Below are 15777 nucleotides of genomic sequence, written 5' to 3' on the forward strand. Positions count from 1 at the left end.
ATATATATATATATATATATATTAAAAATGCGTTAACACTTAATAGCGAAACATGAGGCCAAACCACCAGCCATATAGACCGCATCCCAATGCTCGAGGCGGTCCAAACATGAACCCTCGATACAACAATACCCAGCAACGACCATACAGTGGCTATCCAAACCCTCCTCATCAGCACCGGCATCAAAACCATCACCAACACCAACACCAGCATCAGCATCAGCACCAGCACCAACACCAGCACCAGCAGCCCGGATCGAGCCCCGCGCTCTCCCACACGAACCCGGCTACTCCTCAGATGGCTCCCGTGCCCCTGACAAACCCGCAGATGCAGGCCCAGCAGTATGGTGCTTATCCGCAGCCCATGGCAGCTCAACAAGTAATTCAACATCCTTTCCCTCCTCGTCCTCCTTCTACCAAGTCTCACAGCAAACGCCGCTCTTCTTATCAAAAAAAGCACTATTCTTCCTCCCATTATACACCTGCTCCTCCCTATCATCACTACCCCCATCACAATGCCCCGATTCCTCTTCCTACTCCACCACTACCACCACCTCCTCCTCCCCAACTGACCAATCAATCATATCAACCCCCTTCTTATGACCCTCCATCTCTCCCTTCTCAACCACTACCACTTCCTACTCCTTCACCAATCTCTACATTGGAGCGACAGCCACACGAAGAGCAGCAGCAACCTTCTTCTCACATGTCCCTCTCGCCAGAAAGCGGCAATTTTGAACATCTTCTAACAAAATTCAAATCTCAGGGCTACCCTCCGTACGATAACAATGCCTACTATTACCCTGGCCAATATGGCATGCAGCCCATGCCCATGGTCCCCTCGTCTCCCCGAAATACTTACGGAATCCCCCAACAGCCTTATATGCCCGGCCACTACGCAGCTCAGCCACACCAGATGCCACAGGGTGTACCAATCGCCAGATCTTCCTCTCAATTGTCTGCTACTGACCGGCCCGGCAGTAGCCTGAGCCAGGTCCCTCCAGCTCCTGGCCCAGGCGGTCCAGGACACCACCACACAAATAGCCGTAGTAACAACAATGGAAGCCCCGTCAACCAGTCCCCGTTCGTCGTCCCAAAGAAGCAAAGCCCTCTGATCATCCGTGACCCCAGCAGCGGCTCCGTCGTAAAGCCGTCAAGCTCGCCTGCTCGTGGATCCGCTTCTCCTGCTAAGCCGGGTGTGACGCCTACTTCCACCCCGCCGCCTCGCACCGCCAGCCGCGGAGAACCAGATGCTACCGATACCAAATCCCAAACCGGAGAGGAGAAGAAGCAGAGCTTCCAGAATGCTATTGTTCAGAGTCTTCGGGAGAAGGAAGCTGCTGCTTCCAAGGCCGAGGAAAAGACTGCTGCCGAAAAACCCGCCCCCAAGCCAGAAGCGACCCCCGCCCCAGCTCCCGCTCCAACTCCAGCTCAATCTGAAGCTCCAGCCCCAGAGCCAGCTCCAACTGCCACTACCACTCCGGCAAAGGAAGAAGAGAAGAAGGAGGAGAAGCCAGTCGTAAACGAACCCGCCAAGGCCGTTGAGGAGGACGAAATTGATTATGATGCTATTGAGAGAGAGATGGCTGAGATTGAAGCCCGAGAAGCCGCCGCTGAAAAGGCCTACCAAGAGAAGAAGGCCAAGGAGAAGGCCGAAGCAGCTCTCAAGGAAAAAGAGAGAGCTGCCGCCGAGGAGGAGGCGCTCAAGAAAGCTGAGCGCGAAGCTGAGGCCGCCGAGGAAGCACGTATCAAGAAACTCGAGTCCGGCGAGAACGAGGCAGACAGAAAGGAGCGCGAATCTCTCTTTGCTTCGCTTAGAGGCAAATCAGCTACCCCAGCAGAGAGCCCTGCTGTTGCTACTCCCGAGAGCGGCGCCGCAACCCCAGTCTCTGATACCTCCATGGGACCACCACAGAAACTTCTGGCCGGTGGTGTTGGAAAGCGTGAGAAACCTGCCTCGCTCAAGCTCGAGACAACCAAGCAGGTTGAACCACCACAGCCTAGTGCCGCCATGAAATCTCTGCACTCCGCCCGATTCCTCGAAGATCCAAGCAACGTCTGCTACCCACCCTCCATTGTTTCTCCCAACCCAGCTCTTAACAGCAACGCCCCCGCAGACCGCAAGTTCAAATACAACAAGGAATTCTTGCTGCAGTTCCAGAACGTTTTCAAGGAGAAACCCTCCGTCGACTGGGATGCCCGCGTCCGCGAGACTGTTGGTGATGGATCCGCTGATTCTGCCCGTACCCCCGTACGCACTCCTGGCCCTCGATCGGGTGCTAGCCGTGGCCCTGCCCAGGGCCCCATGATGGGCCACTTCAACCAACCTGTCCGGACACAAACACTACCCCCTGGCTCCGATCGGTTCCCCGTCATGAATGCGCCCCGAGGCTCGTCCAAGGGTGGCAACCCATTCGGCCAATTCGGCCCTCTCAACCCCATGGGTGCCCGATCTGCTTCTGCTGCTGGTTCACAGCTTGGTGGCTCCCGTAACCCAAGCCACAGAGGTGCTCGCACTGGAAGCAGACAGCAGAAGAAGAAGGAAGAGGAATTGAGCAAGACAATGCCTCTGACTGCTAATGCAGACATCAAGCCTCTTAACACATCCACCACCGGTTGGAAGCCACGCAGCATAGGCCAGAAGGGACCCACCCTCGCTCCAGATGGCCATCTACCACCTGATGTTGTACAGGGTAAGGTCAAGAGTAACTTGAACAAGATGACACCCGAGAACTTCGACAAGATATCCGGCCAAATTCTCGACATTGTTGCTCAATCCAAGGACGAATCTGATGGCCGCACCCTCCGACAAGTCATCCAGCTCGCTTTTGAAAAGGCTACTGACGAAGCTCACTGGGCATCCATGTACGCCAAGTTCTGCATGCGTATGCACGAGAGCATGAGCCCTGAAATCAAGGACGAGAACATCCGCGACCGCAACGGCACAATAGTAGCTGGAGGCAGCCTGTTCCGCAAATACCTACTTAATCGCTGTCAAGAAGAGTTCGAGCGAGGCTGGAAGGTCAACATGCCCGAGAAACCCGAGGGTGTCACCGAAGAAGTTGCCATGATGTCCGATGAATACTACAAGGCTGCGGCTGCCAAGCGACGTGGTCTGGGTCTAGTCAAGTTCATTGGTGAGCTGTTCAAGCTGGGAATGTTGACGGAACGAATTATGCATGATTGTGTTAAGAGACTGGTTGACTATGACGGTGTACCTGATGAGGCTGAGGTAGAGAGTTTGGCCAGTTTGTTGAGAACTATTGGTGCTAGTTTGGATAGCTCTGAGAAGGGCCATGCGATGATGGATGCATACTTCGCCCGTATCAAGTTGATGATGGATACGACCGAATTGCAAAGCAGACATCGCTTCATGCTTATGGTACGTCCACGCTTCCTCTTATCATGCATGTCAAACTCTGGTCTGCTGAGTACTAATTTGATATATAGGATGTTATTGATTTACGGAAAGCCAACTGGATATCAAAGGATGCTGACAAGGGCCCCAAGACTATTGCTGAGATCAGAGAAGATGTATGTCTCCTAGTTCCCTTAACGTACTTTTATATATGTCTGTATGCTAACTGTTGTAGGCCGCCCGCGCTCAACAAGAACAAGAAGCCGAAAGAGCCCGCCAACAAGCCAGCAGAGGCGGTGGCGGTGGTAGCGGCCGCATGCACCTTGGCCGCGGTGACGCCCGTAACTTCAGCGGTTACGGCGCCCAAGTACCCCCACCAGATTACTCCAACAAAGTCGGCAGCGATGATCTACGTCGTCTAAAGACAGGCAGAAGCACAAACCAGCCTGCTTCCTTCAGTCCATCTGGCCTGCTTGGCTCGAGGAGCGGGAGCGGACGAAGAAACCTAGGACCTGGAGGAAATCTTGTGCGAGGTGGCGAGGATAGCGGCGCAAGCAGCCGGACTGGAACACCTCCAGCCGGAAAAGAGAAGAAAGATGAGTCTTCTCAGAACGCATTCGGGTGAGTACAACATACCTTTTACTACGACACGCATATCCGCACGATGCTAACAGATTGATTTATAGTGCCCTAGCAGCTCTGGACGCAGGCGATTCCTTAGCAACTTCCCCATAGCCGTACTTAGACCTTTCCGTTGCAGTCTCAAAACAAATATGAATGCATCATATCATTTTCACAAAATTCGAGCCCGTCGTACTAATTTTAATCTCCCTCCACCTTCGCCGCCACGCCATCACTACCTCCCTCGGCTTCTTCTCTCCCTTTTACTTCTCATGTTTACTTCGCCCCTGCATGTCATGTTCCATCTTGTTCTTGTCATATCACTGTCTCGTCCCGTTCTTGTCTATCTAGTTTCCGCCTTTCAAAAGCAATATATGCACCGTATACCCCGTTCCAGAAGCCAGAGTAGACCCAACGACTTCATCCTTCACCCTCCATACCCGAAACTCCTGCAAGGCTTCTCTCATCCACCCCTCAAACACCTCATGAGACCGCAACTGCTGGCCAACAACGCACAGCGTAGGTCTCTCGGGCCGTTCCTCGCCCACTGACGGGCGCAAGCGACATATATCAGCACACGTCGCCACGAACGGAGCTATCAATGCATCGTTGTATATACAATCGCATGCAACCAGTAGGTCGAAGCCGGGGTCATCTTCGGCAACGTCAGCACCGATCGAACGTTTCAGCATATCAGGCGAATCCAACTCCCAATCCAACGGGACGAATTTGATCTTCTCCGCCACTCCACCGCCACTATAGTCGCCGGAACCGCTTCCATCATCTCCTCGACGAGCAGGGCTGTTTCGCCGTTCACGCTCTGGCCGGTGGTGATGATGGTGATGGTGATGTTTACCACCCTTTCTCTCAACCCTTTTGCCAGATCTATTGCCCATTGAACCTGCATGCGAAGACGAAGAATCCATCTTGCCATTCGTATGCAGGTTCTCATTGAACAGCTTCCGAACATACTCTTGATCAGTCGCGGCGTAACACCCTACTTTCGGTCCAAGGGATACCGCCAGCACCGCCGAAGTACCGCATCCCAGCTCGACGACGGCCGATTCCGAATTCAAAACGGATGATTTCCAAAGGGGGTTGTCCGTCTTGCAGAGCCATTCTGCTAGTTTGGGAGTAACTTGCCAGAGAACTATTCCTGTTATCAGTATTTTCCTTTTTCATTTTCTTTTCTCTTTCTTTCTAATTCAGTTCAGTTCAGTTCAGCTCAGTTAGGTTGTGTGTTTGTTCGTTTAGTTGTAGCTTTGTAGCTTTCCTTCCATGTGTTTTGTAACCGTGTCATGTTAGGTAGTGAAGAATTTGAACGGGTATTTCGCCAATAATTGCTCGAACATCCCATCCCAACCAACCACTAGATAGATGTAACGGTAATGGATATATGGATATGTACGTACCGGCACCTGTAGTTCCTCCTGTTCTCTTCGAGGATAAGATGGTTGGCGATTGGCGGATGGTCAGCTCTTCTCCGCCAACGGTGAGCTCGACAGTGTTTGATCGAGGGTCAACAAAGCCCAAGTTACTCGAGGGTATAGGGTGTGAGAATTGGATAAAGGCATCTAAGACGGTCAGATAACGTAAAGAACATGCCGGTTGACTGATTTATGCATAGCTACCGTCTTCCGCGTCTTCAACCTCGTGTCCAATGGCACCCAGCAGACCGAGAAGGTCCATGACGAACGAATGTGGCGTATTGTCAGCTGCTGGCGATTGTACCGGACATATAGATGTTTCTCTCGCTTAGGATCTGGTCAAATGGCATGTCTGCGTCTGTTGCGAAGTGTCTGAAGCACTGGATGGTGTCAGTGTACTTGCTAGGTCGTTTGGGCTGGGCTATCTGGCATTTTATTTCTAGGGCGGAAAAGCCGCTAACTAGCTAAAAGTATAAACGTGATATTGGAGTATGGAGCAATATGAGAATTCATAAACGGTATATATGTTCATTCGTATATTCATTTAAAAGCTATGTACATGCCTGAATATTCTATATAATATCAAGACGAAGAAGAAAAGTTCTGGCGATTAATTTACCAGCGGTAACGGGCTGGTGGACCGTTGTATCGGAGGGAGTACACACCACGCTCAATGCTGTTGAGGAGGATGTATCCGCTCTTGAAGTATGGGTAGGTGCTCCAGCTGCCGTGGAAAGAGACTTCTCCGTTCATGTGGTCGTCCTCGGGGTGGCAGTCGAAGAAACCGGCCTCCTTGAACTGAGAGCCATCGGGCTTTCGGTCAATGGAGCTGACGTCGACGATGCGAAGACCAGAGCCGTAGTTGGACTGGTAGGTTAGGCCGTTGAGAACATACTGGTTGTGGTCAATAGACTGGGCAGGGGACTGGTAGAAGCCAGTGTACTTGGGCTTAGCGAGCTCCTTGATGTCAAAGATGTAGGTGGTGGTGTGGTTCTTGCCGAGGGCAGTGCCGTCCTTCTCGTCGAGCTCGTCGTCGAGGAGCAGGTAGGTCATCTTCTTGGGGTCGGCGAGCCAGCCCTGGTGGGTGTAGGCAGAGCCCTGGTATGGGGTCTTGGAAATGATCTTGGGGTTCTGCTTATCGGTAACATCGTAGATGGTGAGGGAGTCTTCGTTGTAGCCGAAGCAGATTTCCTTGCCCTTGTACTGCTGGTCAGGGCCAGTGTAAATGACGCATTGAGCTGGATGCACATTAGTATGGTTCGGCTCAATGATATGCTTTAGATCACAACTCACCATCATGGACGTATCCGTCCGCGTTCGCGCAGCCACGGGAAGTTGGCTTGCTTGGGTCAGAAACATCGACCATGAACAGACCGCCGGCACACTCGGTCTTTCTGCCGGTTCCAACGGCATAGATCATCTTAGTTGCCTCGTGGTGGACGATGTTGTGGGAGCTGCCAAAACCGCTGAAGAAAGCGGTCATGTCATCCTTGATGGAGAAGGTCTTTGGCTCCTTGAGATCGAGCAGCTATATGCCCCATTAGCAACTTACTATCGTCTTCTAGGAAGTAAAAAAATCTAGCTTACCTTGCGCATGTCAAAGACTTGGAGACCATGGTCACGAGACTCAGCTCCAATGTAGACGTATCCGTCAATGACCTTCATGTCACGCCAGATACTGGACACAGTCTGAGTCGGCAGTCGGCCCTTGTACTCAAGTCTTCCATCCTTGAGAATCTCAACGAAAGCAGTTCCATCGGTCTGACCGATGGCACCGAATTCACGGCCATCCCTCGAGGTCCAACCTATTACCTAGTCAGCATTTAACATTCCGGCTAGCGCATTACGCATTGAGCCAACACTTGACTTACCCCAGACATCGTTACCCTCACGAGTAGTGCTGCCCATCTCTTGGTGGGTAAGGAAACCGTGCTGGTCAACCTTGTTGCAGGAATATTCTCCAGACTTGCCGTGTCTGCAAGGAACAAATTTGTTGGTAGAGTTGCCATATCGTCCAGGAGCGAACATTCCCTTAGCTCTGTACTCTTCACGCTCAGCAACCTTCATGGACATCAGTCTGTTCATGGCAAACTCATTGGCGGCAGAGGCCAGGCCAGCTGCAGCAAGCAGCGAGACGGAAACGGAGAACTTCATCTTGATCAACAACAAACAACTCTGGAAATGGAGATGATGATGGGTTGGAGGGGATGGAGGAGAGAAAGGGAAATATTTCTGAAAGATGTCAAAGGCGGATGGCCATCTTTATAGTAACGATGGTCGTAGGACGCTCTCCCGTCATTCCCGTCAGTCCCGTCTCATCTCCGTGGTTAACAAATACGGGGGGGTATAAACCAGTCCCACAGAAAAGCAAAGTTAATATGGAATTGTTCTATTTTGATTCCCTGCTTGTGCTCTCCAGCTTGTTATCTCGACGTTGCAAGGAATATCCCCGAGGCCCATGAGCTTTGCTAGGGTCCTGCTGGCTGCAACGTCAAGACACTGGACAATGCAAAGGCAAAGGAAAGCCCCAGAGAGAGTGAAAAAGTAATTCCCCAGGTTACAGCACGAGCGTGGTGACAAGTCTGACATGTCAAGATACTGCATTGCAGAGCTTTGCCATCTGATCACGACGTCGAGCCTTCGACCCGCACGTAGCCGTGATGGTGTGCTTTGGTTGGTCACGCCAAAACGTTTCAGCATTCATTGGAAGAAGAAACGAAGGACTGACTAACACTTTGAGGACCTTCACAGAAGCGCTAGAATCTGGGGTATCAGTGATGGTAGAACAGGGAGCGAAGGCGGATGGAAAAGAGCGAAAGTGCACTGCGGAAACCTAAGCGATGGAAATGTTCCATGCCAAGTTATCTTTTGCCAGGATGTGAAAGTTCACAGGCCCTTCTGCTTTACGAGATTCCCCATCTCAGCCGTTGTTCACCATACATATCTGCTGTTCAGAAAATCTGACTTTGGCTGCGTGCCTTGCGCTCGTCCTCTGGTGAGCCGCTAGACAAAAAAGAGTATCCTTTCTCCGGACTGGTCTGCTGCCTGCCAAGTCGACATCTCCATTTTCTGGGGGAGGAGGAGAGGAGGTCATACTCCGGAGTTCGCGTGCCAAGTGGAGAATTCTAATCTCGTTACGAGCGGTCAAAGATATTGCTATGTTTGAAGCTTCTGGGAGAATATTGGACGGCCTTGGATTTGATTCATGTTGCCTCCCGCGGCTGACTCTGGGGGCCTAAGTTAGTTATCCCTTGGTCCGGCCTGCCCTGAAATTTGCATTGATTCGATTCACTCTAGCTTTGCGTGGTGTCCAGATTAGACGCACCCCGCATGTGAAATACTTTGAACTTTTTCGTATATATAAGCAAGTATTCTGCCTGGGAACAGAGAGTTAGACTTTAAACTGCGAGGCTAATGTCGTAGATCCTCTCCCAACGATGACTGGTGGCTGGACGGGATGGATAAAAGTGGGCACTTTTAACTTTCGTTTCTTCCTGTGTCCTGAGATCACACACTCTGTTGACCTCCTTGAACGAGCCTAGTGTGGCAACGATAATCGCTATTTCGTGGGCTGGTGTGCAGGTCCAAATTTCTGAGGACTTCGCGATGTGGTCAAGGCGATGCTCAAGGATTGGAAAGGAAGCATTTTGATCGACACCAGAGATCCCAGGGAGAACCCAGATAGCCGGGATGAAAGTTGATACATAAGGTATAAGGCGACTGTCCAGCCATGCATGGAAGTTGTTCAGGTTGTTTCTTCCTGGTTCTCTGCGTTTGCGTTCTCTATCATCGCACGGGTGGCTTGGAGCCACACTGAGCCTTCTTGCATAGACGGACCCCCTCTTTCCTCACTTTCGCAGGTACGGGTTGTCAGAGTTAGACGCTAGTCGACTAGTATGGGGGATTAGTGTGGTTTACCCCTGGTTTCCACGAAGAGAGTCTCATCTTGGGGATTGGTGAAAAGAGGCTGTGTGGAGGCTGCGGAGATACTTGCCTGGAAGAGTAGATGGCGTCTTGAGAGGGAAACCCTTCCCCCAGAGACCAAGGATACGGATACCGTTTAAGCCTGCAGCCGTACTGTGCCCAACAGGTTCTCGCTGCAGAGCCGGGGAAGCTGGTCACGTTTGACGTCGTAGGCCAGATTGAAATTGTTTGCCTTCCGATATCCACCCCGATAAGTGTTGAAGAAATATATTAACTGATAGAAAACTAATCCTGCGATAAGACAAGTGCGATATTCATGGTTGATTAAATGATTGATGCCATTCACGGTGGCATGGCCCACTTTGCAGACGTTCCAGGGCCTTCTATACGGCTTTCAGCTTCTTGACTAGACCTTAATACGTTAGCTGGATATGTATCAAGACGGAGACATTGATATCGTCATTTAAGAACGACGCTGTGATTTGTAAATGCGGTCGCTAGATTCGGGCCACTGTGCATGCGTTGCAAGCCTAGGACAGTCTTGCCGAAGTCTTGATCTTGTTCAGTCGAGGATAATTCATGCATGATTCACGTAAAAACTGGGGTTTGCACCTATGGCTTGCAGGCATATCCCTGAGGTCGCGAACCCCTCACCTGACCAAGTGAGGAATGGTTTTCTAAAAAGAGCAAGCATCCAGGCCTGGACATGGACGAGTCCGATCCTGGGGAATGGATGCCGAGAAGCCGGATAGGAAGAAGGTCAGAGAGTAGGAGGCCTTGCACGCCCATTCCTGAAGTAAAGGTATTATTTGACTCCATATCAATAACCAGAATATTGGCCATGTATGCCTTTTTCGGCTAGTGAAAGTAAACATGAAGAGTATAGTAAAGAGAAATGTAAGATGTGAAGAGATATTGATTAGCACTGTCTGCTAATCCCCAGGTCGGGTCCATCCCCGCACTCGTATGTCTGTAGGCCCGTTGGATAATCCTGGCAAGTCAGGCAACCCAGGATACAACATAGCTGGATATAAGTGTTAATATAGCAGGGTAAAGTAAATAACCGAACAGGTATAAACTCCCTGCTACTACGCTAGCTATGTCATCATGTCCACGGATGAAGGAAAAAAAAAAAAGAAAGAAGAAGAAGAAGAAAGGAAGAAAGAACGTATTATAGATAAGAAAAGAACCACGGAAAACCGGAGAAATGGAGAACAGACCAAGGAAGCCAGAGGAAGAGCGAGGAATGGAGTGCTGTTAATTGGGCATGCCGCACTCCTCGCAGCTGCATGGGGGGCAGTCGCCCAACTCTGTGCCGCAGCTCCAGCAATCCGGCAAGACTCCGCAACCAGGGGAAGGCGAGCGTGGAATAGCAACCTCCAGCTCCTGCTGTTGGTCCTGTTGTTGTTTCTTCTGGCTGCCTTGGTAAGTAGGAGTCGTAGACGCAGCCGGCCGTGATATTTTCTCCAGCTGTCTCGGTTTGACTGATTCTCTCTTCGCCTTGAAAATCTTGAACTTGGCCGTGGCTGTTACCTTTGAAGGGTGGTTCAACGATACCGGCTCCAGAGCAGACTTGACACTGACATCGGCGTGACGGCCTTGTTTGCACAGGGTATTTAAATTTTCCATAGTCATCTTTGGCTGAGCTGTCTTTGTAGTTGTTGCGGTCTGGTGTGCTGGCGGCATCTTGGAAGCGCGTATACTGGTCTTCCTCATGCACCGTCCTGGCTCTGGCTGTCCTGCTGGATGTCACTGCACTGAGATGTGTCCCTTTAAAAGGCGTACTCTGGAGGGTATCTTGAACGCTCTTTTATGCTGTCGAACCTGGTGGGAAGTTCCTCGTTCCTCTATCTGCAGTCAGTTCAGCCAACCTACCTCGACGTCATCTTCACTTCGCCCACTTGGAGCAGGACAGTGAAATAACAGTGACAAGCAAGCCGCTTTTACACATTCACTTCACTCCATCTCCTCCGTCTGCATCTTCGTCTTCGTCTTCGTCTTTGACGTCGCGAGTTTGTGTTTTTATAGAGGAAAAAATTATGGAAAAAAGAAAAAAAAACATTATAAATATTTTGCTCACGCTGGCTATCCCAAAAAGGAAATAAGCAACTACATCGACGATTTAGAGAGAAAAAACGCAGAAACGACGATAAAAAAAAAGAAAAACTCGAGAAGACGATGAAGACGACAATGAAGCTGATGATGAAGACGATGAAGATGAAGACAATGCAGAGGTGACGGAGGACGTTGAAGCGGAGGATGATGGAAAAAGGGCGAAGAGTAACCCGACTCCCCCGGACGCTGTCACTGCCACTGACTACGAGTTACTCTACAGCAAGATCACTGCCAAACTGACGAGACCGAGAGGTGCCTGGCAGTGACAAGCCGGAAAGCGGAAAGCCTGTCGTGATAGACTGGTTGGTGAGACACGAGCTGCCGAGGATGCAGCACAAGATCGGATCTATCACTGGCAGCCAGATCTGCGGCAAGCTTCCTAGTTAGCAGATAACTAACATACACTCCATAAAGAGTCATGATATTCAATCAATAACACTCGCCATGTTGCACTTTGCCTTTTTGCCAGCCTGGACGAGTTGCTCTCTGATAGAGAAACGCCACGGACTGCTAACTAGCTGTGTTGGCCCGAACTATATACAACTTCTCCCGGGGTAGAACAGTCTGCCTGGCTGTCGGCCAAGTCGCTGCCCGCGACCCCAAGGATCTTGGAGTTCCCGACTGATTGGCTACAAATAGCCGACTGGGACGAAAGAGGCAGAGCAAGCGGTTGATGGCTCGCTCAACGGCCTGTCTGGGTGCAAATAAACTGGGTGCTAGTCCTGGCAGAGGCGGACGCCAGGGCGGGAGAACGAGCGAACCCTGGGCTGGGCTTGTCTCTCTGCAGTCCTTTTGCGGGAGAAGAGGCCCATGTTTGCTTTTGCTGGCTGCTCGGAGGGAAAGGGGGAAGGCAAGGTGACTGGCCGTCCGCTGGCTTTGCCAAAGCGATAGAGCGCCATGATAGACCTGATAGAACGGGAGCAGAGACAACTAGAGCAAACGGGCTGAGTCTGTCTACTCTCTGCCAGCCTCTTTCTTCTATATATTTAGCTGTCTCCTTTACTGTGTTCTTTTTATTTTTTTTTCTGATACATCCCGCCCGTTGCCAGCAGTGAACTAGTTAGTGGCTTTTAAACTCGCCTGGTAAGAAAAAACCCATCTCCATCAGCATCTCCACCCAGGGGGCCCTCGTCTCCTCCTCCCAACAACCTCAACAAAGTCAACCAGCTAGCTCGGTTAACGACCTGCTCGACCACGGAGCACTTGGCCGGTGAAGACGCAGCAGAAGACGCCATCGATCATCACTGCTAACCAGTCGCCGGACAAAGACAGCCTGTCGTCTTTGTCCCTCTTGCTGCCTGCAGAGAGCTCCAAACAAACCCGCCTCGCACACCAACCAGATCTCCATCGATCCACGCGAGCTGCCCCCCAAGAGCCTTTTTTTTTTTTCTTAGCCTTCTCTGCTTCAAGCCCAGCATGTCGAAAGACACGGTCTTCTACCCTCGCGTCCTGAAGAGGGGTCCCTTCACCGTCGAGGCAGCCGGCTACGAGCCCGTCGAGGGGGAGACCATTCCACGACGTCACCCCTCGGCCAAAGACGAGCTCCTCAAGACGCCCAACCCAGAGATTGCTACCACCTACGACAACCTCAGATGGAGCGCAAAGACATACGGGAACTCCAAGGCCGTCGGCTCGCGCAGGGTCGTCAAGACGCACGTTGAAAACAAGAAGGTCAAGCGGCTCGTCGAGGGCGTCGAGCAGGAGGTCGACAAGGAATGGACCTACTTTGAGCTCAGTGGCTACAGCTACCTGACCTTCACGGAGTACGAGCAGCAGGCTCTGCAGCTTGGTGCCGGTCTCAGGAAGCTCGGCCATCAGGCCGGCAGCAGACTCCATCTCTTCAGCTCTACCAGGTCAGTTCTAACTCTCATATTATTGTTTCTCATGAAGAAGAATATTTTGTTTAATTTTAGGGAGATCATCTTGGGCTAACGTTCTACTAGCGCTCACTGGCTGTGTCTTTCTCATGGTAAGCTTGGCTATAGCTTGTTATATATAGCTGCAAAGGTAGCTTCTAACATCGTCTAGGCGCCGCATCTCAGTCCATCACCATTGTGACTGCGTACGATTCCCTCGGCGAAGAAGGTGTTAGGCACTCCCTCCAGCAGACTCACAGCGAGTCCATTTTCCTAGACCCTACCTTGCTCCCACTGCTACGAAAAGTCCTCAAGGATGCAAAGGATGTCAAGAATGTCATCTACGACACCAACTCGGAACCCAAACAGGAGCACATCGATGCGCTCAAAAAGGACTTTGACTACATTAATATCATGACCTATGAAGACCTCCGGAAACTGGGCGAGGAAAACCCCGTTGACCCGGTACCCCCATCCCGCGACGACCTCTGCTGTATTATGTACACCTCTGGTTCGACGGGTCCACCAAAGGGTGTCCCTCTCACCCACGGAAATGTTGTCGGTGCTAGTAAGTCCTCCGCTTAAGCTGACGAGAGAAGGTACATGAATCTGACAGTTTGATTTAGTGGCGGGTGGTGATTCAATTGTTGGCCCTTATCTCGGCCCCAGCGACGTGCTCCTGACCTACTTGCCTCAAGCTCACATCCTCGAATTTGTGTTTGAGAACCTCTGTCTGTTCTGGGGTGGCACCATGGGCTACGGAAGCCCCAAGACCCTCTCAGACACCTCCGTCAGAAACTGCAAGGGTGACATCCGCGAGCTCCAGCCAACTATTCTCGTCGGTGTCCCCATGGTCTGGGAATCCGTGAAAAAGGGCATCATCGGCAACGTCAACAAGAACAGTGCCATCGTTAAGAGCATTTTCTGGGCTGGTATGGCTGCCAAGGAGTTCCTAATGTCAACTGGTTTGCCCGGCGCCGGTATACTCGACTCCTTTGTCTTCAAGAAGATCAAAGATGCCACCGGAGGCCGTTTGCGCCTCACTCTCAGCGGTGGTGGACCAGTCTCAAAAGAGACTCAACGATTCCTCTCCATGGCCGTCTGCCCCATGATAAACGGTTACGGTTTGACTGAGACCTCTGCTATGGGCGGTCTCAACGATCCCATGGCCTGGACCAACGATGCCATAGGCGAAATTCCAGCCGCTGTCGAGATGAAACTCGTCGACTTCGCTGATGCAGGCTACTTTACCAAAAACAACCCACCCCAGGGTGAGATCTGGATCCGAGGTGTGAGTGTTGCAAAGAGCTACTTCGACAACGACGAAGAAACCAAAGCCGCCTTCTCACCTGACGGCTGGTTCATGACCGGTGACATTGGCCAGTTCGAGCCCAACGGCCATATCAAGGTCATTGACCGCAAGAAGAACCTCGTCAAGTCCCTGAACGGCGAATACATCGCTCTCGAAAAACTTGAGTCCATCTACCGCTCTGCTCCCGTTGTGGCTAATATCTGCGTATACGCCGCTCAAGACCAGGCTAAGCCTGTTGCCATCATCGTGCCTGCAGAGCCAGCCCTGCTCCAGCTTGCAAAGTCCAACGGTATCCAGGGAGATAGCATCGGCACTCTTGTTCATGACAAGAAGCTCAACTCTATCATCTTGAGGGACATGCAGAATGTAGGCAAGTCCGCTGGCCTGCGTGGCTTTGAGATCATCGAAGGTGTCGTCCTCTCAGACGAGGAATGGACTCCTCAGAACGTAAGTCATACATCTTCCTTTATATATATATCATAAACTTCCTTCTCTAACCACGTTGAACAGGGATTTGTCACCGCAGCACAGAAGCTACAGCGCAAGAAGCTAGTGAACAAGTACCAGAAGGACATAGATCGCGCCTACGGAAAATCTTCGTAGAATGGAGCGAATTCCCCTCGTCCAGACCAATACAGCGGGCATCAAATCTCACATCATCCGTTTGCTCCCCTAGAAGCATCTCACCGCCACCGCCTCTCCAACTATATAATATACCACTCAAACAAACAACGAAACAAACAAAGCCTTACTCCTTCCTCCTTGCCCGACTGTCCAGCTTTTACCATCGACTTAGCTTGCCGTGTACTTGATCGATTGGCCGTATATAGCTTTGTCCCCCTTTTTTTCCTGGCCATTACTCCTTTCGTTTGCTATTCCCATCCTTACATTTACATTTATACCTACCTCCTGATGTCTCCATGTATGTTCCTGTCTGATTCCACCCATTCCTTCCTTCGGTCGTCTATTTTCAGCCTGTCCGAGTCCAAGAATATTTTCACCGCTGGAATTTTGCAAGACTTTCTTTTCTTCTTTTTCGTTTCGTATTCTTTTTTTTTTCATGACCGTTAGGAAGGAATAGCTGAAAATTCTAGTTTAACTAATTATTACCATGCCCATCTCCTAATTCTCCTTCAGTGGGTTATCTTTCCTTTATGCATGCAT

General features: G+C 51.0%; 6 protein-coding genes across 6 annotated transcripts; 2 read left to right on the forward strand and 4 right to left on the reverse strand.

Annotated features, from left to right (window-relative positions):
* Window positions 1-52: 52 nt before the first annotated feature.
* On the forward strand, window positions 53-3983 carry TRV_01839 (uncharacterized protein; the record flags this gene model as incomplete). Its single annotated transcript, XM_003023961.1, has 3 exons — window positions 53-3382; window positions 3451-3534; window positions 3594-3983. 3 exons carry the CDS (start codon window positions 53-55, stop codon window positions 3981-3983), a joined length of 3804 nt encoding a protein of 1267 aa, XP_003024007.1.
* Window positions 3984-4326: 343 nt separating this feature from the next.
* On the reverse strand, window positions 4327-5668 carry TRV_01840 (uncharacterized protein; the record flags this gene model as incomplete). The annotated part of the gene is made up of 3 exons (XM_003023962.1): window positions 4327-5129; window positions 5392-5553; window positions 5611-5668. 3 exons carry the CDS (start codon window positions 5666-5668, stop codon window positions 4327-4329), a joined length of 1023 nt encoding a protein of 340 aa, XP_003024008.1.
* A 353-nt stretch (window positions 5669-6021) lies between these two features.
* TRV_01841 (uncharacterized protein) lies at window positions 6022-7560 on the reverse strand (the record flags this gene model as incomplete). Its single annotated transcript, XM_003023963.1, has 4 exons — window positions 6022-6644; window positions 6700-6934; window positions 6994-7211; window positions 7278-7560. 4 exons carry the CDS (start codon window positions 7558-7560, stop codon window positions 6022-6024), a joined length of 1359 nt encoding a protein of 452 aa, XP_003024009.1.
* Window positions 7561-10587: 3027 nt separating this feature from the next.
* Window positions 10588-11016, reverse strand: TRV_01842 (uncharacterized protein; the record flags this gene model as incomplete). The annotated part of the gene is made up of 1 exon (XM_003023964.1): window positions 10588-11016. One exon carries the CDS (start codon window positions 11014-11016, stop codon window positions 10588-10590), a length of 429 nt encoding a protein of 142 aa, XP_003024010.1.
* A 1845-nt stretch (window positions 11017-12861) lies between these two features.
* TRV_01843 (uncharacterized protein) lies at window positions 12862-15216 on the forward strand (the record flags this gene model as incomplete). The annotated part of the gene is made up of 5 exons (XM_003023965.1): window positions 12862-13298; window positions 13389-13414; window positions 13474-13869; window positions 13928-15060; window positions 15124-15216. 5 exons carry the CDS (start codon window positions 12862-12864, stop codon window positions 15214-15216), a joined length of 2085 nt encoding a protein of 694 aa, XP_003024011.1.
* A 189-nt stretch (window positions 15217-15405) lies between these two features.
* TRV_01844 (uncharacterized protein) lies at window positions 15406-15675 on the reverse strand (the record flags this gene model as incomplete). Its single annotated transcript, XM_003023966.1, has 1 exon — window positions 15406-15675. One exon carries the CDS (start codon window positions 15673-15675, stop codon window positions 15406-15408), a length of 270 nt encoding a protein of 89 aa, XP_003024012.1.
* Window positions 15676-15777: the final 102 nt, after the last annotated feature.

This window comes from Trichophyton verrucosum, assembly GCF_000151505.1.
Source record: "Trichophyton verrucosum HKI 0517 chromosome Unknown contig00178_1.f1.exp, whole genome shotgun sequence".
NCBI classification, from domain to species: Eukaryota; Fungi; Ascomycota; class Eurotiomycetes; order Onygenales; family Arthrodermataceae; genus Trichophyton; species Trichophyton verrucosum.